This window comes from Anopheles bellator, chromosome 1 (assembly GCF_943735745.2).
Source record: "Anopheles bellator chromosome 1, idAnoBellAS_SP24_06.2, whole genome shotgun sequence".
Classification (NCBI taxonomy): Eukaryota; Metazoa; Arthropoda; class Insecta; order Diptera; family Culicidae; genus Anopheles; species Anopheles bellator.
Window position 1 is genome coordinate 59034840 of NC_071285.1, and position 27530 is coordinate 59062369.

Below are 27530 nucleotides of genomic sequence, written 5' to 3' on the forward strand. Positions count from 1 at the left end.
TAATTCCGCGCACTAATTTGAGCACCGAGCAAAACAGAGCTACCTTTGCTGAAAATGAAGAAATACTGCACACATAATTCTAAAAAAGGGCACTTCGCCGGTCTCTCATCAGCGTGCGGCCACTTTGAAGACATTTGCGGAGCGTCACAAAAGGCACCACGGTATTGAAATGTTTTAATTACACAGATTACCGGGTGCGGTTCGGTGGGTGGCAAAAGGACCAACACTGAAGGTGTTTGTTAATAAATAAAATGCATTCAGTGGCACGTCTTGCACGCGGTGTACCGAAGGGAATATGCAAGTGAATTGACGAACGTTGCCACGTGTAACGGAGCTGTGGTTCGAATACGAGCCCGGAAATTGTAGAAGTCTCGTGGGGTCTCCGCCTGGTGGCGGAGAGTCTGAAGTTGATATTGTTCCTCGTGTGTATTATTTGTTGGCTCAGTGTCACCGTGTGGTTCTGGACGCCCTGTGTCCGGGTGAATGAAAACCATAGCTCCATCGCAAGCTATCTGTGCAGCGCAAACGCCGAGCGTGAGGCTTACTTCGAGTTCCGAGAACTACAAAGTAAAATCCGGGCTTTGGTACTACCAACATGTGCACCGCTTTTATCGGAAGTTTACATTCATTCACAGGGGGTTCGTATGACGGCAAATGAAATTGGAAACGAATGCACCCACTTTAAGCTTCTTTCGATCCTTCTTTATTGACAGTCCACAGCTCCATCGAATTTTGCGTTGCAGCCGGTGCCCGGTAAACCAGTGCTGTTGATGAGAATGCTTCGACCACCACCAGCTATTTAGCAAAACTATGGTGCACGGACCATAGAAATTGAGCGAAAAAAGAGGACATGAAATAAAACTGGTATTGGACACCCCTTTTCAACTGCCATTAGAGTATAAAATATGAATCCTTCCACCTAGCCGGATTTTAAAACGTATGCAGACATTTTAAAACCATCTCAATCAGGCTGCGTCGCGTGATAAGAGAGGAAAATTAATTTATTTATTGCATAACTTGTTCTCAAACGATTCAATTAAACTACAACGAGCAAAGTTGCTACAGCTTTAAAAAACGAGAACCAGGTTTTAAGTGACACGTACATTGTGTTTTGGAAGTAGTCGACAAGGAAAGACATAGGAAAAGGATTCATACTACGATTCTGCGGTCGTCGATGGGTAGCATCGGCCACAAGTGCCCCAGAAGGAACACGAAATTCAGAACAGTAGAAGTTTATCATTACGAGGGACATTGCTCGTTCGGATAACACAACGACCGATTGGACATTTTTAAATCAATGGCTTCTATCGAAACTTTTTAGTTTCCGCTTTCGTTTTTTGCGCAGCATGTACGATGTTCACGATAAGTTAAAGTGTTTTAAAGTTTAGTTCATAAAAGCTAACCACGAAAATAGAACTGCGCTTGCGTAATATCAGTTTGAGTTTTCGCAATCGAACAAAATTGGTAAACGAAGCCACCAATTATTATTTGAACTACTTCTATGCATTGAAATGCCGCAACACTCAGCATCTTCCAAGAGTTTGCGATAGAAACTCAAAATTCCATAATGATGCACGTACGTGCAGGTCGGCTGCCGGCAACCGTTCGTCTTACTGAAACGTGATATTGAACGATTTGCATTGCCGACGGCCAGATCCAGCCACAGATCCGGTGGAGGGTACTTGCGTTTTCGGAAGAATAAATATATTTCCGTCTCTCCGTTGGTATCGTTTGTGTCGGCGCATCTTGCCCTGATCGCTCAAGGAGACGAGGGCACACTTTCTCGGTCTTAATTGCTATTTTCTTATCTAATTTCACTTGGCCCGTTCGGTCGATTCTGAAGCGGCGCGGTACGAGGTTAGTTTCTCGACGTACCTTTGCCCGAACGTAGGGCATAGCCTTTCTCCGTTCGGTTAGGAAACTTGGTTCCGTATCGAAGCCTGCCGGAGACAAACACTCACACGACGCCGATCCGGTGCCATTAAATTGTTGATTTATCAGCGTAGCGCGTAATTGATGTTTACTTCTAAAAATATATTCCATCGAATTTATCAACAAGCATTGCCTCGGTCGATCTCGTCGGTGGCCTGTTTCTAAGCCTAGAGCAACGATGCCTTTCCACTGTCGGGTTATGTACAACAAATGACACATAGGTTTAAAGCGGATGCGGATGCATAAGCTGGTTGCAATTAGTGTAGCATGGAATACGTTGCACTCATCGAATTTCACGAAGAAATTCCCTCTACTTGTGGGTTGATTTAAAGCCGACTGTGGACACAAATCGATGCGCCTGGGTCCTGGGCCTGATACGATAGCTTGTCTGGAACCGAGAAAGATCGTAAGATTAAGGGGCAAGATCAAGCAAACGTAGTACATCGCTAATGAATTACAACTTTTGCCATACGTCTCGTTGGAACATGGAGTCAGCCTTCGGGCCCTCGAGCTGTTCCACTTCAGTGGGTGACACAGTACCGAGACTCTGGAGCCGGTAAAGTTGGGTGCATTTCGTGTGCAGAACACGTGCACACACACCGAGCCCCATTTCGCAATGAATCTAAAGTTGCAATGAAATTAAAAATTTATCGTCCATGTCGGCACGGCCTTCGTCCGTGGTGGGCGCTACAGTGCACACGGTGGCCCCCCTTAAAACATGCCGTCGGGCATGATACAGATAGCGGTGTGGTGTCCACAAAAACTGGAACCCACTGGCCGGCGCTCCGATTGCAGCGGGTTGCCGTTGACAATATTCTCGGGCAAGGCTCGGTCGAGATCACCCGGAGCGAAAGCCCCCTGAGCGTAGTACGGTGGTGGCCGTAATTCAACTTCCAATTCGAGAGACCCTGGAGCGCCCCAGTCAAAAATCGCTGCCTACATGGGACACCCTACTTTCTGTCCGTCTCTCTCTTTCTCTTGGAAAAGTGGCAAAAACGAAACGAATCCGTGACCTAGCAGCTGTCGCTTGCTGCGGAACCGCCCGAAAGCCCTAAATCCAAACCCTCGCAACGATATCGAGTTACGAACAGTCGGAGGATCCAGCGAATGCCGGAAGACCGCGTAGCTCAACAAGCTCCAAGACTCGGCGCGTGGATCCTTTTCAGTGCCGGGTCGTGTTTTAAAGTAGCCGAGCAAGAGCTCCGAATTACAATATGCAAAATATGGGCTTCAGCAGAACTTGAGACTCCGAGGCTCAAGGTGGGTTTGTGCTGGGTGCGCGACATCAAACCGTCTGCTCGCCGTGTAATTAGTGATGCCACGGACTTTTCCACGATCTTCGTGGGGCTTCGGGGGCGTGCTTTGTAGAGACTGCTGGAAAAGATGGCACATAAGCCTCCCCACGTGGGTTGCGGTTCTGTGCGACATAAATCATGCTACGCTCGAGGATTCAGGTACACCGTGCACTTCCGGTGCACTGCACCGCCCTGCTACTTAAGTCTTACATGTCGATGGGAGCTGCCGAGTTGAATGCGAATGTTTGTTTGTGTGAAGTTGTGCAAAAAAAACGACAAAACACAATTAAAAGCTTATTACAATTACATACTTTTTAGATACGCAATGGCGCACGTAAATCAAGCGAAAAAACGATAAACTAGACATGTAGCAACCAAAGTAAACTATCCAGCCGACGCACCAGTTCTTTGAGCGACGGCATTCGGAACGGTGGTCAGCATATTAAAAACCCGGAAAAACCAGGAAATAAAGAATAAAAGTCAAACAGAACGCCACAACCCGAAAACCGCACCACCGTAAACACTGCAAGCCGACCGGAAACCGGCGCACTGGAGCAGAAAATAGGCAGCCAATGGAATTCTAAAACCTAACCATTTGCTGACATCACATATAATTGGCATTCTGTGGCCGTGTGGCTCGGAAAATTGTGTTTGCTTTGCAAATGGGTGAATGTCCGGTTGAGGTTGAAGCTTTCTAAACAGAAGAATCCTTATCGAAATTCAAACCAAACTTAGAAATTAGTTCCGATTCCACTGCAGCTATGCTTCGCAGGCAATGCAACGGTGCAGCCCGATGTTTTTTGTGAAGCCACCGGTTTCCGGAAATGGCAGAACGCACATTCATTCCACTCATTTGTCAACCGAAATCTCTATGCATCGGCAAAAGTTACCGCGCGAAAGATACGTAGCAAACAATTTACTGCGGCAATGAATCACAAATAAATTGCTCACCGGCGTAAGCTGAAATGAGAAATGGATATAAAATTATCCTGACAGCAGCCTCCAGTTTGTGTGTAAATGATTCGGAAATCTCGGCCCGAAACCGAGTTATCTATCATTCGCGCAAACCCTGCCCCGACATTCGTCCCGGTGGAGCGATTATTGCCCGCTAAACACTCGAATGCCTGCGCCATCATTAATCATAACCGTTGCACATGCATTTGCTCATTTCTTCTGTGTGTTTCTTTCGTTTCCGCCCCGTGTTCCGGTAGCGGCAGCGTCTTCGAGTGCGACAGAACCGTCGCTACCAGCTGACAGTGATCGATATACTGGTAGACTACATCCGTTTCCGGTGCGAATCGGTGGCCACAGGACAGCAGCAGCAGCAACCGCCGCCAGCCAGCGCCGCCGCACTGCTCGGCGAGTGCAATTCGATCGTTAGCAGTCTGTTTGTAGTCTTCGAAGGTGACACGCAGTTGGTGACGCTGACCCTGCTCCGGGCGGTGCTGGAGCCGCGCTACACACTGCTACTGTATCCGGTGTTCGAGAGCGTTCTCACTGACGGTTGCGGTTCTCCCGCGGGACCTGCGAGTGGAAGTGTCGCCCGGTGCACCACCATCCCCCACTACGTCGGATTGCTGCTGTGCTTCAAGCGCTGGAAATCCCTAGCCGTCACACGGGCAGATAGGGCTACCATCGAGCGGCATGCGGTCCGCTTCCTTCCGACACGCTGTCCCACCGTCCAGCTGGCATCTGACGTCCCGTTCCTGCTACTGCTGCCCAGCGTGCCAACGAAACAGCGAGCCCACGAAACACGGTACGGGGACAGTTGTGGTGCCCGATGTCGCCGATTGTACGTCAAACGTCAAGCGGGCAGCATAACACCGGCGGCGGCGCAATTGAACCGTTGATCCGGATTTCTCACCACCATTTCTGACCCCCGTTTCTCCCCTTTTCCGGCACAGCTTTCTGCTCGCCAATGATCTGTTCGACGTGGAACGGTGCATCGATCAGTACGTCCGACACTATCGGCAGTACACGGCGCAGAAGGCCCAGCAACCCACCACACCCCACAGCACCGGTCATCGGCACCGATTGGTGAGTGATGTGTTTAGTTTCGATGCAATCGGTAGTAAGCCCCCGGCGCGGTGCGACCATTCTTCGGTGTGCACTCATTTTCGCTAGACCCCCAATCCCCAGATGGCTTCCCAGCAGGGGACAGGACACACAGTCGTACCCGTACCTGGTATCCGCTGTAGTCAACCGCAATTTCGCTCCTCGGGAAACCATGGGCCGAGAAGGATTTGCCAGCCAACGGACAGCGCTGTCCAACCGGGTTTGATTGGAATCGAGCGTCGAGCATCTATTTTCGTTTTTTTTTTCGACCACTGGCGTTCGACACACAAATTGATCGACTGGAAACAAACAACTGGAAAGCATTTAGTTGTTTTAAACTTCCCGCTTACGGACACTTTTCACTCCTCGTTACATTTGAGGACTCGACGATTGACTGCGCAAAACAACACTGAGGTTGAGTGATTGATGGTGGCGCAATGCTTCGAAACGTGTGAATGTGTACATATCGATCACTGTAGAAACCTGCCATAGAGAGTCACTGGATGGAATGGCTTTATTTTGTAACGTTTTTTCCCGGAAAAGCCCGAAGCATTTCCCAAAATGTTCACCTCCAATCGGCTCAGGTTCGATGATGGTTGTGTTACCTTTTAATTGCACCGGTTGCTGAGTAACCGCATCGCACACGTCCGCACACACGGTATGAAGTAGTGGAGAAGTTGAAACGTAGATATGTATTATTGCTCGAAACCGATGCCGATGTAGGCATTAATAATGGGTCCCCGCCAAAAAAGGGGACCTAAAAACTGTGTTCAATGTTTAACATCGCCCGTCACTCACTCGTAACCGCGATGGGTACTGCGATCTCTTTACTATCATCGATCTGCGACTAGCTGTATCACTGCCAACACAATCGATATTCACTAAGGTACGCGTACGTAGAAACGAATCGAAGTAAACATGATTGTCAAATAGAGTGTAACGATGTAGTAAGTGTTGTTTGAACCACTTGAGGGGTCTTGTTTCATTCCACTCATCCGAATGGCACACATTAACACTGTGAACGGCTCTGAAGTGTTTCTGAAGATTTCCATTTAACATAAGCGCGGCTCAGTATGAAAACCAACACGGAATCGGAATATCGTTGGCCGCCCAGCACTGCTCTGCGCTATTCAAAATTGCAGCTCACGCACGGCGTACGCGGAAGTGAATAATGATTTATGCTCCCCTGGTCGATTAAATTTAACGAGGTTTCCGAATGAAAAGCCAACTTCAACCCACGTAATTAACTCCCGAAGTGAAAATACGCTCTGACGGATTAATTGTCTGTTCAAATATGTTGAAGCTGCGTCGAATCAAACGTTGAAGGTTAAAGAACCCGCTGGCGGTCACCGGTTCAATGTTTTGCCAGAGCGTAAAAGTTATTTTCTCCAATCACGTATCGAACGGGATTAACGGGTTGGCCAGCCAGCGGAGTGGCAGCGATGTTTGTTTAATTAAATTAAGTCTACGCCATCAATGAGCCAACGGTTTTTTTACGAGAGCTAGGCCAGCTTTGATCGAAACATAACCCATTACGGCTCGGGTTTTTGATTCAGCACTAAAACTAAATTGGAACACCCCATTACCGTACCGGCAAAAGTGGGCCATTTTGAGTGCCTGTTTATTAGTGATTTTCAAAAAATCACAAACTCGAAAGTTCGTAACCGCAAACCTAATTCGCCAATTAGGTGCAAAGCGACGGTGTGGCCTTCGCTTCAAACGATACTCTGGTAATTCGATTAAATCGATAGTGAACCATGATTTTGTTTCCGCAGTTAAGCAAATTACCATTTTATCGGCCAGCATGGTCAAATATTGCCAATAAAGTTAGAAACGAGTCTCGGCCGTTGCTCATTAAACCCTTAAAATTCAATAAAAATCCAGCGAATCCGTTGTGTTGTCGGTCGGTTAAGCTGTCGTCAAATATACTGGCCCATCAATCAACCATCAGTCGTCGATTTCGTAACGTGATCGTAAATTGCACGTTGAGCAAAGGAACGTCAACTACCAGATTCGGATCATTGAATTGTAATGGCCGGTGGCGTCGGAACTGCCCTACCAAAGGTGGGGTAGTAATTGGGCCATCATTGGCTTCCGTAGGCGCGCATGTACGCTACAATCAACCGATGAGTGCCGAAACTAGTCATCAATCAATGTTTCCCTACTGACCGCACAGCAATCAATTAATCCCGTGATTCTAGATGCGCGAATATTCAAACCATTCGTAAGTAATTAGTTTGTTGAAATTGTTTATCCGGTGGTCTATCTGTTGGACAAATTAACATCATTGGTACGAGTGGAGGACAATCTTGCATTAGCTAACCGATTAGCGTTTGAATCTACTTATAGTCTTAGTCAAAAAAGAATTTTCATTAAACATTATAGTGGAGTTGAGTGGCGTCCCGTCAAATTATCATCGTCCCAAAGTCGTGCGAACGCCACAAAACAAGCAATAAATTTAAAAACAGACCACCAGAAAGAAACGCAAACTTCGTTACGGCCGTTGAAGGTTTTTGATGTAGTAATCAATTTCTTCTGTTTTCCACTTTTTTGCCCATTACGCCAAACTTGATACGTGATTGATTTTGCCGAACCCGGACCCGAATTCCGGACTGACACGATCGCGGCCTGCAGCACCGTTCGTTGGAAATCCAAAGCAATTACATCAACGTGGCCGTGTTGGCGGAACTGATCGAACGGAAAGTGCGGCTCTGGAACAACCGCTTGACCTGCCACGACCCTGCAGTGCCCCTGCCCGGTGGCGTGGATCCGTTGTCGTCATTACGCCGGGAAGCCAGCTCCATCGTCGAAAGCCTTCGATTGATATTTCGCAATGGGACGGAATTCTCGGAGCTGACCCTTTTGCACGTGGTGCTGGAATGTCCCGTCCCGTCCGCATCGGAACCCCTGCTGGCCGCCGTGTTTGAAGCGTTTCTTGCCGACGACCCGGCCGCCGTTCCAACGTCGAACCACCTCGATCGACCTGACCACCCCACCGGACTGGCCGTTTATCGTTCGAATGATGTGGAAACCTACGTCCGACTTGTCCTCTGCTACGCCAAGTGGAAAGCACTCTGTCGGCACCAGGAACTCCGGGGCGAACGGGTTCGCATCGATGGAATTGCACTCTCGCAACTGCCCCACGACTGCCCCAGGGCCATATGCCCACGGGATGCACTTCTCAGGCGAATCTTGTACGGGGATTCAGGTACGACGCTGGCTTCGGCTTCGAATCGATCGACGCTCACCGGGTAAGTAATTGTCAGACTTTCAATCCAATCATCTCCGAGATGCATGCATGAAGGTGACGATTGGCCCAATGTCGCCACAATTCGTGCATAAATTCCTCCGCCTTGTGGAATGTGTTTTTTGGAGGACCGTGTTTATCAGTTTATGAGACGGCAGCATGATTGAGGAAAATAGAATATACTTTCACGGAATGTATAATCCAATTGCATCCGCAAATCAATTAAGAAGCGGTATCTTTTAAAGATGTTTGTACTGATTTGTTCAATTTGTCCAATTAAAATCGGCCACTGCACAACTCGCTTCGCATCGAGCTAATTACTCACAATTCTCATTGTTTGTTTCGAGAACCAATTAATGGAATTGAATAGACTGTTCGTTGATGGTGCTACATACTGTACTGCTTCTCTCTCTCTCTCTTACTGCCCCTTTTCGCAGCTTCCTGCTTCGAACGCTACCGGATCGAAGCGATTTGCAGGAGCTATGCTTCAAGTTTCTCGATGCGTATCGCAGCGGATCTTACGCAACAACACCATCCGAAGACACCACACAGCAGGACGATGTTCGCTCGACCACGGTAAGCTTGGCGATGCATTCGCAAAATGTAAACCCCCAATTAGCTGAGAATGTCTAGCTTACGGGCACATGATGTACTCTAGAATTAGATATTTCCCAACCATTCCAAAATCGTGTTCCTTCGAGCGTACAGAACCACGTTCGATAGGCTCATGAAAGCTGGCCGAACAATCCATTCGCATGTCGCTCCCGGGGACGGGTAAAAACTCCCTTGACGAAGCATTTTGCGAAACATTCCTGTGACCGACGTGAAAGAATCACCATTCATAGGTTTGCCGACCACATCATGCCCATGTTCCTGGATGCACATTCGACACCGAGCGATACAGCGAGCTGGCATCGCACAAAAACTCGGATTCGTTCGGTTTTGAAACTCACCATAGCGTTGCCCAGCCTAAAAGGGTGCATCCAAAAAGTCCGTTCAATGAAACGGGAGCTAGCGAAAAAAAAAACGCTCGATATCAGCCATTTGTATGCAGGAGTGTCACGTTTTTTGCTCCATTGCTGCGTTGGTGGCTCAGTTTGAAATGCGCTGCAGGAGATATGAGATTTCGATCTTTTAATCCAATTCTCGTAACACAATTAGCGAGTGTCAAAATGATCCAGTGGTAACGGTGTTGAACTGATGCGATTAGGGAGCTCCCATTGAAAGGGGCCGTAAGGGCGTGATGTGTAACTTTTGGCATCACAAAAGTTCACCGATCCGCTAGCCAATTTCCGGCAAACCGGGGTTTGTCCGTAACTCTTCTTCAAACTCAAACACTTTGAATCGTTCCAGAAGTACGATCAGCGGACCGTTGCTCGAATTGAAAGCAAATATTGAGACACTAAACTTAGCTGCGCTTCCTGCGCCACTGAGACTGGGGTGTAATTTAATTTTATTCTTTATATTTTATAATAAAATGCAGAACCCTGGCCTCCATTGTTGAAGAGCTCTGCCGGAAAGGGGCGGCGCATTGTTGAACGCAAATTTGATGCTCGTTCGTTCGAACACGAAACGCGTACGTCCTCACGACGTCCGCCGGAGGACAGCCCGTCGATAGCATAATATTGTCATACTCGATGCTCGGCTGTTGCCACTGTTGACTCGGCACTTTGCACGGCATCGGTCTGGCTGCATCTTCACCACTCTATCAAGGGCCCTCCGGTGGGTTAGTTTAACAGAGGACACTCATCTGGATCCGTTTGTCGTTACTTTACACAGCAATAAATTGTTGCACGAGAGCGATGGCAGCGCAGACGCCAGGGCTAATGATGTGATGGTGATGCTGATGGTTGCCCCTGCCCGATGCTGGCCCGTTGACCTTGCACCGACACCTTGTGCGTTCCAGTTGCAGCTGCATTTAGTAACGTTCTCCACCTGCTCCAAGGACCCTCGGAGCACACCGTCAGTGCATGTGCAGTTGCACTCGGGCCCATAAATATGCATGCTGCCCATAAAGTGGCGCGTCGCGCAAAAATGGATATAAAAGTTTCACTTCGCGTTCGGTTCGTTTTGCATTTTCCACTTTCATAATGTCCTTTTGGTTTTCATCTTTCTCTTTCTCTCTCTCTTTCGCTCTGTATATTGCTATTTGTTCTCCCAAGGAAGGTGAAAAGTGTCACTACAATTTGTTATGCAAAGTGTGCCGGTTTCCTCGGGGCCAAGCCACCTCGCCAAGGGTTCGGGAAAAGTTTGTCGCCAAAATTTATGACCACGACCAAGCCGCTACTGGACGATGACGACGACGAAGACGGAGAAAAAGTAAAACCTCACGCAGCCTGCGTACTGCTCGTAGAAGTAGAAAAGTTTACGGTGCTAAAGTAGAGTCTTCCGTGCGATGCCGAGCAGGCTTTGGAGGGAAAAAATGATTCAAAACTATGAATCACTTTCGGAGGGATTTGTTTGATGGCCCTAGTAATCAAAGGATGCCGTGACCATGTTGTGGAAAAAGTTGCCTGAACGGTTCGGGGCAAAATAATCAGAAATCGATTCGAACACAACAAATTGCGGGTGAAAATTGATTTGCGAAAAAGTTTCTCCTCAAAAGCACCTGATCCGGATCCGGGGTTTCATTATGGATAACGTTTAGATTAAATTCGAATAAATTTCTAAGACGTTCTCCCGTCGCCCTTTCGATAGCGGATCGCGGCCAGACGTTAATTGACATTTCACAGCATCGGCAACATCTGCCAGCTCTTCGCCGATGAATAATTCCAGAGATTCCGGAGCTGACAGTTTTAATCGTTGAGCTATTTCTTATTCATTCATTCAAGCGCCATCGGTTCTGTTCGATGCTTTGCAGTTTTTTTTTTCTTAATAGACCGAAAGAAACGCTCCGTTTTCGATTGTGACAGGTTTCCGTTGGTGATTGAAATGAACTTCGCTTTGCTAGATTCGTATACTGTTGCACTATTCTTTAACTACTTTTCCGTTCGAAATTTCAGACAAGGGCAGCATATAAATCAGCGACTACCGTCGGTGGCCAGCTACTGGTCACAGAAAGCCCGGCGCACACGAACGATACACAAGCTGCACCGGGGCAGCCTACCCACCAGCCGTACGGAGGACCGCCGGGACCGGAAATGAAACCGATTATTATTCCGGACAGCGACGGGCTGCGAGCAGATGGTATCTCCGTGCCCGACCGCACCTTAAAACCAATGTTGACTCGCGACCAGGAAGCCTTCGTGTCACAGTTCCCGTCAGTTTCGATGTCGGCCGTTTCCGGTTCCGCTGGGGACGTTCTCACCGCTGCCGATATCGACCTCGCACCGTGCCCACCAATGGCAGAGTGTTTTCTCAATACGCCACCTGCAACGCCTCAGCAGGATGCTATGAGTGAAGTGCCGGGCGAAGAGGATCGTCGGAATGTCCTCGTGCGGCGACACCCGGCCGGTTGCAGTGGCCGGTTGAAGGGCACAATACGCGCCATTCAGCCACGGAAGAAGCGGAACACCATCCACGCATCGACTGTCAGGCGTACCCTCGGGAGACCATTGCACGATGGCAGGTGGTGGAGTTTTGCCGACGTCCTTGCTGTCCAGTCGCCGGCCGAACGGCGCGTTCCCATAGCCGTCCGCTGGTGGTCATCAGTGCTGAAGATCGGCCGACCTCCGAACCATGCCGTGTCCAATCTCACTATCGGAGGCACACAGTTGAACCCACCACAGCTTGCACCGAACGATCCCTCGGGGGATGCATTGCTGCTTCAGCTAATCGACAGTCTTGGGGACAGTGTGCCTTCCGACACGACGGCAGCGGCGAAACAGGGTGCCGTAGATTTTACCATCCTTGCCGATAATCCGCACGACTCGATGGAGCACCAGGCGTCTCCATCGGTGCCCATCGACACGTCGGCTATCTTTGGCGATGGCGATCAAACCGTGCTGCTCTTCACCGAACAGGGACCCATTTCCTGGCCAATCGTCTAAGTGTAGCAGCCAGCCCGATAGCGTTAGCCGACCCAAGAGCAATTCGCAGATGTTTGACGTTAGCTTGACACCTAGTATGTACAAAACACCAGGCGCCTCCATTGTCGGTTGTCTTGAGCGGGCCTTTGTTGGCGGATTCGCTCTCCAAGGCCTGACTCGCCGAAGCTCATCAGCTTTCAAGGGCTGTTTGTGTCAATTGGCCTTTTCATTGTCCGCCACTCGGTGGCGCATTGTACGCATCGTCGAAGCAGCTTCGATAAGGACACTGAATGCAAAAGCCAACACACTTAACGCAATCACAACGCCGTCCGCCCCGCGGATGCGCTTTGCGCGAATTTGTAGGATAAGCATATTTTAAATGAAAACATTTATATTTCATAACGCAAGGCCTCGAGATCCATTTTGCGCGGAGGTTTCCATTTTCTTTTTGTGCGCGTGTCTCTTCCGCTCGTCGATGTCGTTTGCTGTGTTTCTCCGTCTCGATGTTTGCCGTATTTTAATGCCAGTATTACTATTCCCATGCGTACTATACTCTGCCTTACATTCGTTTGGAGGGAGCCGAGCAAGCAAATCGGAAACGAGTTTAATGTGCTTCGATTTTATGGGGCGGTCCCCAGCACACAATGTGCTGGGTGGTTTTGCGAGAAATGGTAGGTTTTTAAGGTGCTAGACATTTAAAGTTTAAAATAGTTCAACAGTTTCCTACGACCAACGATGTGAGCTTAACGATGCTGTGACTTTTACATGGATTCTTTTTTGTATCTCCTACCTTTCTTTCCATTGGTTTCGGTTGAAGCGTGTGCCAGCTTCAGTTACAGGCGGTTTTCCCGTTTCAAATTCTCAAATTCCCCATTGGTTCGACCGCTGATTTGATATGATTTTCGAGATAAACAAGCATAATCAATCGCTCACGGAAGGTTGTGCTTCGCGGAAGTAACATCAGCAAACATGTAATCATCATCTACCACGTCATCACCAGTCATGCCTTCAACCGCCCCGTCATCCAAACAACGATTCACATGAGTAGGACGGCGCAGACGAATGGCGTGGTCGGTTACGGTAACGAATTTATCGGTTTCGAGCGCCCATCCGATGGTTGTTTCGGGTTCGCAGGAACCGGGATTGAAGAATGAATAAATTAATTGTTTTGAAGAAGCACACCACTTTAAAAGAAGGTCATCGCCAGAATCACAAGCGTTTATCCACAGACAGTGAAACTGCTAGCTGGGAACCAAAGCACTGTATCAGTACAATTTGCGAGTGAAGAGACCCGAAGGAAAGCCCAGAATCGGACGGAGCAACTCCACTTCACTTCGACTCAACTCGACACAATCAACGTAAGCAACACAAGCAAATGGTTACAATTTTAGTCATAAATACCGAAGCGGAACGACAGTTTGGTGCTATGCTCTATAACTCTAAGGGCTCCACGAGCGGAACGAGGCGGAGAACGGAAGTGTTATTGTAGACTTAAGCACCCAACGTGCCATGCACGTTACCACCGCCGTTGAGTGGTCTCTTTACCGTGTGGTTACGTGCAGGCCGCAAATGACCACCAGCAAGTCTGGGCTGGGCGTAGGTAGAGGACGAAAGAGTCCGTTGTCCGCAAATGATATGCAAGCAGGTACTGCGAGAGCGCAATGTAAAGAAGCAATGCTAAGGGTCTCACTCTAGTCTCTAGCCAACACACAGCACCACGTTTCTCGCACACTGTGTTCTGTCTGCGAACCAACTGTCTACTATCAAAAAATCACTACAACAATCAACCTAACCTAACCGAATCTCTCGATCGAGAAGTGCGCGAAACTAAAACTGTACATATGACCGCAACGACTTCTACCAGTTCTCCTTAACCCATCGATGGTTTCACTCTGTAGCTAGTGTCACTGGGATTGCGCCTAGGGTAAGCGTTTCCGGTGCCCGTGTTGCCCCAGCGGTGGCCGGTGGTGGGAAGCAAGGCAACACAACAAATCCTGTATTTTTGCAATCAATCAACCAACTAGTGCACTACTATTGCCCTCTCCAAAGTACGTTCCTTGACCAGAACATTCGAATAAAACGCCAAACGCGTACATATATTCATATTTGAAGATCGGTGTAACACACGATGTTGCTTCCGCTGTTTTACTATTAGCAAATGATGACACCTAAAATCGTCCCAATTTAAATGGAGAATGATCAAATCGTTCACAAGAACACAGAAAAATTCCATCATTGGTTGAGTTGAACCGATCAACAGCAATAGCCTGACTCTATTGGCGAGTTATTGATTGAATACCATAACACAATTAAACACCATTTTTCATACGCATCGCACTTCATTCCGAATGCTTTCAACGCTTCCAGGGAGCCGAGGGAGCCGACCGTGAAGCGCTGGAAGATTAGGTGGAGTTTGAGGATATATTGATCGACTCTCGGTAGCGAGAAAATTAAATTTATATTACGCCATTGTTGGCTGGTTGCATTCTTCCCCCCCGGGCGTCTACAGCGTGAAATGCATTTGCGAACTCCGGAAGCACTTGACGTCTCCCATGGCGCACCGAGCGACCTGCAATGAACAAAGGCGAATGGCTGGAAGGCAGAAAATAGCAAACAGAACGGGTTTCCTTTGCAAGGCATGAATTTCCGCACTCGCCTTTTGTCATTTCTTATCACTTCGAATCGTTCGTGGAGGGCAGTTGTTTGTTTCACGGTATGCGTCCGGTTTGAACGATGCCTAGTCCGAGACGGCACCACGAGCTACGGGTTTCCACCAACAGATGGCGGTTCAAAGCTCTACGTCGAGAGCTTTCTGGAGCGAAGTGGTCGCAAAGCCTTTCCTAGAGGGTTTTGATCAAGGATGCGAGAGGTTTACCAATTGCAGACGAAGTCAGAATCCTGCCAATTCACGGCTCTTTTACCCTAGCTGAAACCGTTACTAAGCAACGGGAAGTATCCTGCCTGAAACGCAGTACACCCAACTTGATTGGATCAACACTACAACCGACGTCAAAGTAAACAACGCCAACAGTCGCACGACGGCTTTGTGGTTCTTTCGGCAACGGAAAATCCCACGAGAAATAGGCTGATACCTGTTGAAGGCAGTGAGAAATGTAAACACTCGACCACTCGGGCACGAGTTGCTCTTATCACACGCGCACACTCTCAACGCACCGCTGAGGCTTTTCTGAGCATGACTCAAACGCCCGAAAAGGAAAACAGGCGACAAGCAAACGGATGTGGTATTAATCGTCGCGAAAGCCTCCCCTTTGGCGCTCTCTCTCTCTCCCTCTCGGTAGCCAGTCAACCGCTCACCGCTAACTTGATGCTCTCTCTCACAGCTACGCACACTCACTCACTCTCTTCCTTTTCAGTTGAAAGGGGAAATGAGCAGAGAATCTCACCGGGACGAAAGCACCGTCATCATCGGGCAACGCTCGGTTAGTCCTTAGCGTGTGACCGACCAGACTGGAAGCCAGTTCCCGTTTCCCCGTAAGGGTTGCTTCGCGGTTAGTGGTTTGTTGCCTAATTAGCCGTCGCGTCTGGCGCCTACGGCCACCAGTTGGATTCGTCTGTTGCACGCCCGAGTGAAGTGCGAAGCGATTTGCGATTGATCACGGTGCCGCCTTTACCCTGTTCCAGTTGAGTGCGTCCGTTCTAATCACGGACCCCGGGTCTCATTGAAACGCAATTTTATCGCCCTGTCCGGAGGCAACCGATCACGCTCACGCATACCAAAATAGCCGTCTCGCCACGGTCTGTCGCTAGGTCATTGTGCTTTGAACCAAGGGGCACCGGGCGGCGGGAGCCGGGACGCTGCGGCCAGACGGTGGGACAACAACAGGAGTGTGGCAAAAACACGGCACCCTTCCGTCGCGTAGTACGCACACGCACGCCCACACAGGCCGACGCCGTTTTTCTTTTTTCGCTTCGCTACGGTGAAGATTATTATCGTCCTTCGTCCTTTCCCTTCCCTAATCGCAGACAGGGACAGACAGGCCTGTTGGTTGGCAACGTGAAACGAGTGCAGTGCTGCCAGAGCCTGGCCTTTGTTGTGTGCGTTGGTGGTCTCGCGCTAACAAGTGCTTTTCGATCGATCTGTCAAACCAATTCAATTAGGTGATGTGAAAATAATAAAAGGACGAGAAGGACCAGACCAGAAGTGAAGGGGAGAGCAGGGGGGGAGAGGAACTCCTTACTGCACCAACGAGGGACAAGAGTGGTCATCGTCGCCGACGCGCGAGGATACAACGAGCACCACGACGACAGGGAAAGGATAATCCGTCCGACGGTGTGTGGTGTGCGTGCGACCTGAGCGCCGTCCCGCCCCCGCCACATCCTGCAGCGTGAGAAGGCCGTCACCGTCGCTGACGCTGTGTGCGTTGGATGTCGGGGTCCGCGATTCGGAAGGAAACTGGAAGAAGATTGGCCCTTGGAAGGAACGTCCGCTTTCTCGTCAGTCCGCTCGCTGGAGCCACCTTCATCCACCCCGATGCAGTCCACCCCCTTGCGCCTGTGGGAGGTGAGTATAGGCAATGGCCATCGATGACACTACAATCGAATGGCCTCGGATGGTGGTGGCTGTCTATTTTCAGCACACACTCGCGGTTCCATTTTCATATCACAAAACAATGGACACTGGCCACCGCGGGCTGTAATTACTGTTTGCAATGGATGCAGGGTGAAATGGATGGCGGTGGTGGAAGCGGCGTTCGTGCCGAAAAGCCACCAGAGGGGGCCCCGTAATCAATAGGGTCCATCAATTATGGAGCACGTTTGAACGGCAGCGGAACGGTCATTTTTCTTCCACCGTTTTCCATCCATTTTAAATTCCAGCCAGTATGCAGTAATGACCGCGCCGATTTGGTGACAAGCAATAATTTATCATCGTTCAGCGTATCATCGGCGCGCCCCGTATGGGAGGATTGAACGGATCGATGATTATCCGTCCATAATGTGCTCCAAATTGTTTCCTAAGTGGCTCCCCAGTGGGCCCTGTTGATGCACCAGTCCGACCAGTTCGCTAAACCGCGTTGCCGACACCAACCGGGTGGCACTTTCTTGCTTACCGTTTCATATCAATTCCCTTTTTGTACTCCAAATTAGCCAATCAACTCGCTGAGAAGCCCCTCGTATGCCATTTGTCGGTAAATTAATGTTTCGATCCGTCAAAGGCGAAAAGGTAAAATCGTGTCGCTGGTTCGGTCACGGTGCGAACGAAGAAGACGCCGCTATCGGTGATCGGAGCTGCTCCGAAAACGGAAGCAAACTACAAACAGGGATCGCTTTGGGCACACGCAACCGTGACCACCCTCGCGGGGAAAGGAACGCAAAGGATCATGTTAGGGTGTATTAATTTCAACGCCACACGCAAAATCAACCCCTTTCGCCGGCAAGTATCGTAATGGATAGATGCCAGAGGACTGCATCGATTACTGCCGAGGTCGCTTTTAAGACACGTTCGTGGGGTCTAAATTACAGCTCGGCTCGGAAAGAAAGGAAAAGCTCGCCTACCCCTTTGGGCAGGATAGGGTCTAAAAATAGACTGCCCGTCTACTGCCCGTCCCGGTGGCCAATTACGTGAACTTAAACACATGTTCATCTTGGCGGATCCGATCCGGTGCTACAAGGCGAAAGGCGTTGCGTCACGAGCTTCGAAGGTAGGTGGAATACATCCTTGGCCGCCTGGATCCTACGACCTCGCAGGCGTCGACGTCGTTTCACATTAATTTATGTGAACATGAATTTTCAATCGACCTTCGCCAAGAAATTGCACCTTGCAGCGAGGGAACTAAGGCGTCGCACGGTGCACGCTACGAAAGTGGCATCTTGCACCGAGTAAGGCCCCGTGTGGAAGCCTCGCCAAGAATGGGTTTCAATCAACTTCAGGCCAACCATTTTGTGGCAGGAATTTTCTTTTTCTGTCGCTGTGGAGCTGCGAAATTTGTCCGACTCAAGATTCAGGGCCCGGGACGTGTGCAATGGGGATGGGTGCTCGGAAGAGCCGCAAACCCAGCTGGAACCGGTCTTTGCCCGCCCGGTTTTGTGTGTTATGCTAAAAGCAAAACGCCATTGTGAGCACATTTTGGCACCGCCGGAACTTGGCTCGGTGCCGGAAGGAAGTGGCCGGCATCTTGATATTTACGCCCGCAGGTCACAATCTACCATTATTATCCGTTGACTGATGCCGCTGGGCTGGCTTCCTGTGGCGGTTGAAGGTGAAGTTAATTCCGGCACAATGGACACGCAAAGTGAATGCCCGATTTCAGCGATGAAAGGGAACCGCAAAACGGAAGTCGATTGAGAACGGAATAGTTGCGTAAAACTGAAGCAGCAATTGTGGGTCAAAACATTGAGCAGAAAATTGAATCTCAAAAGGGCTCAATCCCAATTTCCATTGTGCAGATAGCGATTGAGGATCGCGCCCCGACGCATCGCTGCGTAACGAAGCACAAAGCAAACATAAATTGATTAATCTGTCGCCGTCGATCGGCGTTGTGTCGTCGATTTCTATTGATTGTTCGTCGGCGTAGACGAATGGAGAAAGTAAAATACCTGTTCAATTGTTTTCCTCACTTTTCCTGCAAACATCGTATTTCGCCCACGGCACCGGATAGGACGCAGTGTCTTTTGTTGTCCTTTCTCGGTGTTGACTCGGTGGAGTCTCAATCCGCTTTCCATCACGCACACGCGCATCGTTTTTCCGGGAAATGCGAAAGAATGAGAAGATGACCCCAACCGAATGGTAGCGTGGCAAATGAACCTCGCGGATAAGGACGGCACAATGGCACACAGCAATGATTTATCTCGGGCGGACCGGTGGATTCCGGTGGCCGAAGACCGTTCTCAGGGATTTCGTTCTACATAAACTGGGGTGCTCCATTGTTCCGGCGCGAGCTAGGACCTTCTATCAGCACGTATCGCCGGGCTGCTTGACCACCAGGACGGAATCGGACCGATTTATCATACCACGGCGATCCGTCCAATTTATTGCAATGCTGGATTATGTGTACGACGATCCGGAGTTTTTTGTTGAGCAGCCAGAAACAATCGGTATTGCTTTCGTCCTTTCTTCCAAGAGCCAGCCGATAAGCTCCAAATTGTATCCTTGTAACATAACACGGGCCTTGTTAAACCGATCGTAATTAATGTCTATTAGATCCCGCTAACGGGCGTAAGTGACCGTTGACATTTCAGCAACTGCTCCTAATGTCTAATTCTCATTCCTACCGCTCAACACCACTTTTGACATAATTTTCGCTGGCCGACCGGTGGCAGGCCACACTATCGCTGCAATCCTGCAGTTGATAAACTTCATTCGCTTCAGATTCGCTTCCGACACCGTTCGCCGGGTTGATAAACTAAAGTCTGCTCCGATCGGGTTTCTCGGCACGGCTGGACCTATTCCAAGCACGCAGAAAATGGCGCCACATTCCACCATGGTGGTGGCATTTTGAGATGACGGCAAATTTTTCACCGCTTTCGTTGCACTCGAAAGCAGCGCAGAATCGTTTCCGGTACCATTGAGGGACCACCGCCGTCGCCGCTGCCGCCGCCACTGGTGGCAAGAATGCATCCGTGTGGAATTTGGTGCGATGGGAAACACATTTTATGCATCCGTTGCCACCGAACCTTGCTGGTGGTCGATGGGTCGATGTTTGCGCAGCGATCGCGAGAGTTGCACCGCGAACTCCGATTTGTTTGCCTGCACATCGTACAATGTTGGCGATAAAATGGAACCACTTTGGCAACGTTCGTGCTCGTGGAGGTATGTTGCTCGCTTATCGGCCCCTGGGTACGCCATCGATAGAACAATTAAAGACTTCGAATTCGGTTCAATTTGCCCTTTGGGTTGAACGATAGATAGAGGGACATATTTCCGAACTGTTTAAATTGTACCCAAAACGGACTAGGTGCATCTGTGGGTAGCTGCGGAATGCAATAAAAACTGTCTCTCTCTCTTGTGAGGTAGCAAAACTTTTATGTTTTGCAAAAACTTGGTGAAGTTGTACATCATGAATGGACATAAACTCCGTATGCTTCGCCTTGTTTGGTCCCACCACTGCGGCACTGAATGCCGGGCGAGAATCCTTTCGCCTCGGACACGCATTGCAGGAATCGTTTGAAAATTTCCATAATCTGTGGCCATGAATGGTTATGGTACACATAAACTGCTTCCGGCCCGTGCCTGCAGAGCGGTATCAATCAACACTGCAGGTCATCGTAAATCGTACCATCGTTGAGTCCGTAACCGTAAAATCCCGTTCCACCGGAGGGGCGCACGGGCGACACGAAAGGCATGCCAAATTTGCATGATAAATACACATGCGAAACCCGAGTGCGACACAAGTTTGTTGGTAAGGAAATTAAATTGTGTCCCCTGCTCGACCTGGCTTGTTCTGCCCGGCACAGGATCCGAGAGCGTTGGCAGCAATTAAGGCGACTAAATCGGTCCCAGTGTCGGTAAGGATTCCGAGACCCCACGCACGCCTTCCGTAAGGAGCGCTGGATGGTGACGGGCGCCTTGGCGCAACAGCCCACAATGCACCATCAAATTCTCCATCTCGAAGGAAAATAAACAACCCCCCGAAGCACTACCAATTACCGGATGTTTCTGCCCACCATCCGACGCCGCCGGGCTGGGCCAACGGAAGGTTTTCGGCATCTTCCGGGACCGGCCCGGCGACCGGATCCCGTTTTATGAAAACCAATATTGACACGATGGGTCCGAGGGGACGGGGCCGCGAAAATGATCGTAAAAATGCCATACAGCGCACGTCGTAAAGAGTGTGGCCACATGACGACGAGGCCGATGAAAGATTTATTGCCGAGCCGTTTCGGTTCGAATGTGCCGAATACTCCCGGCTTTCACTATTTATGCTCGGTGCGCGCACCGACCGACGAGCACCAAATCCGAATCGACCGCGTCATCAACAGAATCACCGGCATCCAGCACCGGCCCTAGGGCCATCCGCAATTCCGCGCTGTGCTCAAAATCAAGCCTAAAATTCAATCAAATATTGTTTTCCACCCTCGGTTCTCGGCGCACATTTGCCCGTTTTGCAATTTAGTCCAAAGTGATTGTGTAATCTGCGACGAACGACGAGCGAGCGAATATTATTAGTTTTCGTGGTAATTAAATTTGGACATGTTACAGGACGGCGCAGTTTAGTAGAAGATTCAGACATATTGCCACTGCGAGTCTACAGTGCTGGCTAAAAGCGCTTGAATCGCTTTATTCGAAAAAGGATGGGTACGATAAAATGTTTTCTTGGCTCCGCAATCGGAAAGGTCAGAAGCGTGTCCAGCTTAGCGCTCGTCACCCGATAGCGCCGTGGCAAAATTAAACAGCCATTAGCGACCGGTTACTTTTTCCCGAAAAGGGATGATCAAAAAAATTAATCCGGAGCTACGGAAAAGGTACTTCCGGAAGACAGACAGGACGGTTTTTTGCAGATATTTTTCTGTTTTTTGTTTTCTCTGTCCGCCCCAAACAAACGGGATTACATGCCCGGTTGGGCGACCCATCTTGACTATTCTCTGCTTTCCGAGGATATTTCTCTGACTCACCGCTGTTTTCTGCTCCGTCGCGAATGCTGCTGCCCCATTAGACTAAATTGATGGTATTGGTTTCGGAATTGGAAGCGGTTCCGAAAGATCCGTTGGTCCTTCGCATCGGTTTCAAGGTTGCGAGATATTCCTAGCCAAGGTGTCTATACAACCATCTCATGTAAGACTAAATGCACTACGAGGATCCAAGTAACCTTTTCACGTTTAATGTCAAACACGACACGGCCGAGAAAGTTCGTTCGTCCCAGACCAGACAGAGACCGAGATTGTGAAATTAGGAAAATGGATTACCACTCCCAAGCCGCCCGGCCGGGATGTTACGGATACCCGTTGCCACGTTGCGAAAGACTCTCTGGCTGGCTCTGTGATCAGGAGTTACGATGCGCCGCTTTATCATCGCCATTATTGTCACCAAGGGTCTCGCACCTGACGACTTCTCGCCCTTTCGAAGCCTTGCAAGTGAGTGTGTCGGAAAATCGTTCAATTTGCATTTGCATTTTCTGGGTTCACACGACGGGCCCCGAACCAAACGCTTCGCCAGTTAATCAAAAACATGGAAAGTGGGCGAATCCGCCCGTAAAGAGCAACTTTCTGTAGCCCTGCGGCGGCTCCTTGCTTCACGCTGCCGACGCTGGCTGCGTTCCGCCTTCCCCATTTCGGCGCCGGGAGGACAGAAACAATAATTTCCGAACAATATGCGTGTGTGGGCAAGGCCCGGGTTGACGATCGATCGGGTCGAGTCGAGCAAAGTCGTTTAGCATGTGAACCCTCCCTAACGAGAGTAATGCATAAAATATGCAAATCAAAGCGCACGAGAGCCCACGGCTCGGGACGAGATTTTTCATTTCAACCTTTGACCGGCCCATTTCCGCCCGGGAACGCACCGAACCTGAACCTGGGGCACCAAGCTGTTACGGGGGTCAAGTGCAGTGATTGTGCCCTACTCGCGAAAGGACCACTTTATGCAAAAACACTGTGCCTATCCCTTGTTTGTTTCAATAAAACATTATGCGAGTTGCATAATTAAAAAAGGCAAAACAAAGTGACGGTGCGTTGGATTTATTGCTAACCTGGATGTTGGGCACCTGGCTCTGAACGGTGTGGCCGGATTAGAAATGACAAAATGGCGAGTGGCCACAAAAGAAGACATTAAGCCACGTGCCACGCCGTAAGATGAAACGTATCGGGGTCGAAACGCCCGAGCCCGGGCAATAAATCGTAGCGATGATATCTTTCGATAGGTTGGAAATTTGTCGCACGAAGAAATCTGAAACCACCGAGAATAGGGTCCTCTTTTTGGCTATGCAAAATCGTGCCGCTCGATTGCCGGAAAAGTTGCTCTTTCGAAAGCGGGGTCGAAACTGATATCTTCCTGTGATGACTTTTCGCTGTGCTCCGGGAACAGACCAACTGACCTCTCCACCTCTCGTCCGGCGTGTGAGGTGGGAAGATCGTTTCGAGAAAATGAGCCCATTCTCGGGGGATAATTGTGCGGCTAATTACCGACCAGCAGTTAGAACAACAATAAAAATTAATGACCCTGTGCTTTCCCGTCGTCCTCGAGGGTCTCGATTTTCGGTGGAACCTATCCCACGGTTGACTTCCATTCGAGGGCTGCATGTGTTCGTAACTGCATTTGCTGCTCGCCCCGCCCCGATTAGGTCGTTTCATTTACAGACTTTGATTAAATAAGTTTTCCCGGTTCGGGGAATTAAACCGTTCATGAAGTGGACACCCGTTTACGCAATCAACACCTGATTTTATTCGATGAAAAGTTATGCAAAAACTTTGGCATTCGCCACGGTCGACTGGCGATTCCACACCGATCCTTGGCAACAAGCTTGCAGCGGTGGCCGTGGACCGAAAACAAGAAACATTGCTCCCTCAACTTTGCCTGCCGGTTTGTTCCAGTCCGGCGAACCGAAACACAGCCCGTGGTCTCCGACTCAAACGTCCGTCATTTCCGATCCTGTCCGGGAAGGGAAACCGGGTTTATCGGAATGAAATTTATGGCCATCACTGGTCGGGCGGTTGGAAAATGTGTTGGGAAAATTTATTACGGTCATACGGCCGTCTGTATGTGTGGTTACGACGCAATGATTGGCCAGACTACGGTGTGTAGGGGCTCTGTAAATTGGGGCACATCGCCCACGGATCCCTGGTGGGGTCAAAATGGGAGCGGGCAACATAGGAAATTTGTTAGCGAGGTTTTCTTTTCACCGCCAAACTAGCCCCGGAAGCGAAACTAGCGCCGGAAGAGGCACTCTGTCAACGGTGGCCCGTTTGTTGCCAGTTGTCTGGGCCCATTAAATTATGAGCTTGAACTTATGGAACCATCAACGGAACGGAACGTTGTGAAGGAAATCCCCTTAAATTTGTAACCCACAAGGATCAAAATCTTTCGCCACTACTCGATGTGACCCACATCTATCGCAAAAGGATAAATACTTCTCCAAAAAAAAAACAGAAAGGAAACATCATGAACGTCTTTTCGACGCAAGCGCAATCGACTGAATAGTAGAAGAAGTGCAGTGCGGAGATTCACCTACAGAAGCGATAAAACGGAGCTATCGTTCCTATTTTGCTGCCCCCGAGCAGTACTTGCGACGCTAGGAAAACAGTGTCCCACAAAATTTTATTGCGAATCGAAGCGTCACCACTTTTCTGTACCACTCTGCATTGCTAGCCAGAATCTCGGATGGCAAGCATTGGCCCTTAACAACGCTTTCGAGATCTAGGGGACGTCTAGCGAGACGCTAGAACTTTTGTGGACGTTGCCGACGTTGGGCGGTTCCGGGCGTTTCTCCATCGTTCGTCGTCGGACTATCACCAAACTTTGGAACTCTGATTGCGAGCGCTATCCGTTGACCACGGCGCGTACAATCTAATCCCGTTGTAATAAAGGATTGTACTACCCGAAGCATCATCAAGCCGGAGATAGCAATTAACGGAATTGTCCCAAGTCTCGAGTCTCATTACCTTTTATCCAACTGATGGGGCCAGTGGGAGCCGGAAAGGGAAGCTTTTGTAATTTTGTAGGGTCACCACTTTCACACCGTTCCGAGCGCGTTTACTAAACATCGTGCCCAAAACGCCCCAAGACCAGCTCTTAAAGAGTTGAAGAGCTTCAATTCCGCAGCGAGCAGCACCGTACCGTGGCGTCGGGCTAAATGGGCCGACACGGGTGATAATACGACATTTTGCAAATTTTTGCTCCTCGTTGAGACATGAACGATGCAACACGAAAGGTTCGTCGAGTATCTCGAGTACTACGAAATGGCGAAACGTAAATGCCATCCGTGAACGTGAAATTCAAACGAGGCCTACTACGAGCCAGAAACTTACGGTCCATCGTCAACAGCCAAACCCCAATTCACAAATAACCGGTAGCTTATGGTCGCTTCATGGTCGATAAGTAATTTACTAGATGCCTTTCTAGTTCCGGATTCTTAGACCAGGCCCTATTTTTTGATCGATGCCTTAACAGCGCTCTACTATTCCTGTCAGCCTGTTATATCGCTCTTTATGTGTCGAATTTTCGTTTGAAATGTTTTCCCACAGGTACTAACGTCATCTAGTTACCTGTCTTCTCCGTTGCGTAGCGAAGCGCTCCATTTCTCGGCATGGATAGGTACAGCGGGAGCCCCAAAGGTGTCATTAGTAAAACTATATACCCATCGTTTGTTCACTTTTCATCACGGCATCTAGTCCCACCAACAGCTTGAAACTACCATTTTTCGTGAAAAGATTATGGCGTCCTGGCACTCCCACCTGTTGGTGGCCCCTGCCGCGCTGGCTACAACGTTATTGCGATGTTGTCAATTTCTGATGTCACCAACCTGGACAACTTACTACAAGCTCGATAATTACTTGTGGCGTGAGTAACTTTGTCTTGATGCGTACAGCAGCGGCAAATTGGGGCGCTCCGAGTCCGTGACAGGTCTCTGAGAACGCCGGGTGCATTCCGGGGTAAAATAATACGTTTCACTATCGACCAACATTAATCATCTCGCCGTGAGGCTACCATCGTCGCACATTCCGCTGCTAGGAGGGTGTGTCCAACACGTTGAACAAAGTTTCCAGTTTGATCCGCTTCTGGCTTGTGTAGCAGTCCGGATTGAACCGTGTGTTTATCGTCATAAAAATAGACAAACACGTGCCCTAACTCGTCGGAAACGCTTCAGCTTTCGACGGACCATCCAACAAGATAAATGTTTAGCTATGGCCACGTTGGTTGTGATATTAAGAGATCATTATTGGCGCGTAAAATGATTGGCGAGTTAATGAAACCACTGTGAAAAAAACTTTCTTTCGGCACCATCGAAACACCGACAAGAAGGGCCCAGGACAGAAAAAATAATTAAATTCCTGCAATGATCTAACGAACAGTTGTTTTCGTTGTTTTAAAACTGTATTAAACCGGACGCTCCGTCAACAACGCTGCTGCTAATGACCCCATCATCATGTCTACTCATGATCGTGTCAATATCACACTAAAATGGGGAAATGTTGAAGGACTTAATGAAAAAACTTTCCACCGGCCGAAGCGAGTAATAAGACTGCTGGTGTGTACCGGCGTGGAACGCATTCCGAAAGGCCCACCGAAGATCTCTTAGCGAGCTGCTCCTGGGCCGCATGGAGACGCCTGGTCTCTACTGCGACGGCGGTTTTTCTGTCCCGGGGAAAACAACTCGAAACTCGAAAAGCACCCGTTAAGCCGGTGACCGTGATGTTAGTACAGTAAATTGTTCCCAGAACCGGGACGTTTAAGACCCAGGCCGTGGAAACAAACCACGTCCAGTTCGAGTAAAAAATGCACCGTCTTATTTTCCCCAGCTCACCACCGGTTCTCACAAGTACCATCAACATAAATGCTTTTAATTTTAATTTTCCACTCTCATTTGTCCGCTGCACGAGGAGAGCATTAAGGTGTGGTGCCGCCTTTTGGTTCCCGAGAAAGATTTTTCCAACTAAATTACATTTATAAAGGTTTTAGAACAACTTTCATCAAACAAATCCAGGCGACCAAAAACGGTAAGGGTACGAAACCAAATGATAAACATGACCCGGATGTGCAATTTCCCGGAGACACGCACCACGTGTCAGTTCTTGGCGCCAGTGGGATGTGTCGAAATTGTATCCCGACGATAGTAAAGTTTTGCGTGAAACGTGATAAGATAAGAATAAACAGAATGTAGAGCACGATAAACGGGGCACTTGCCAATGCCCATCACGTCCGGGACCGGTCGTCCGCCTCCGGGAGCACGGGGTGGTTTTTCGCACCGTGGCCCAAAAGACAATTTGGTAAGACGCAAATAAACGGAATTTCTAGCGCCGCCAACGTACGCCGCTCACAGGGCGAGAAAGCAAATCAATAAAACACTAGAAACATGTTAATTTTCCAATGTTTGGCAAACGTTTGCTGAATGCGAAAATGTTGTGCTCTGTTGGCTGTCCGCTGGC

General features: G+C 49.2%; 1 protein-coding gene across 1 annotated transcript in view; it reads left to right on the plus strand.

Annotated features, from left to right (window-relative positions):
• Window positions 1-12518, plus strand: part of LOC131216011 (uncharacterized) — a 33409-nt gene extending 20891 nt beyond the window's left edge. Inside the window, exons 4-8 of the mRNA XM_058210407.1 lie at window positions 4439-4983; window positions 5132-5264; window positions 7917-8533; window positions 8967-9105; window positions 11532-12518. Of these exons, the coding sequence (XP_058066390.1) occupies window positions 4439-4983; window positions 5132-5264; window positions 7917-8533; window positions 8967-9105; window positions 11532-12518 (2421 nt within the window). The remainder of the gene's footprint in view (window positions 1-4438; window positions 4984-5131; window positions 5265-7916; window positions 8534-8966; window positions 9106-11531) is intronic.
• Window positions 12519-27530: the final 15012 nt, after the last annotated feature.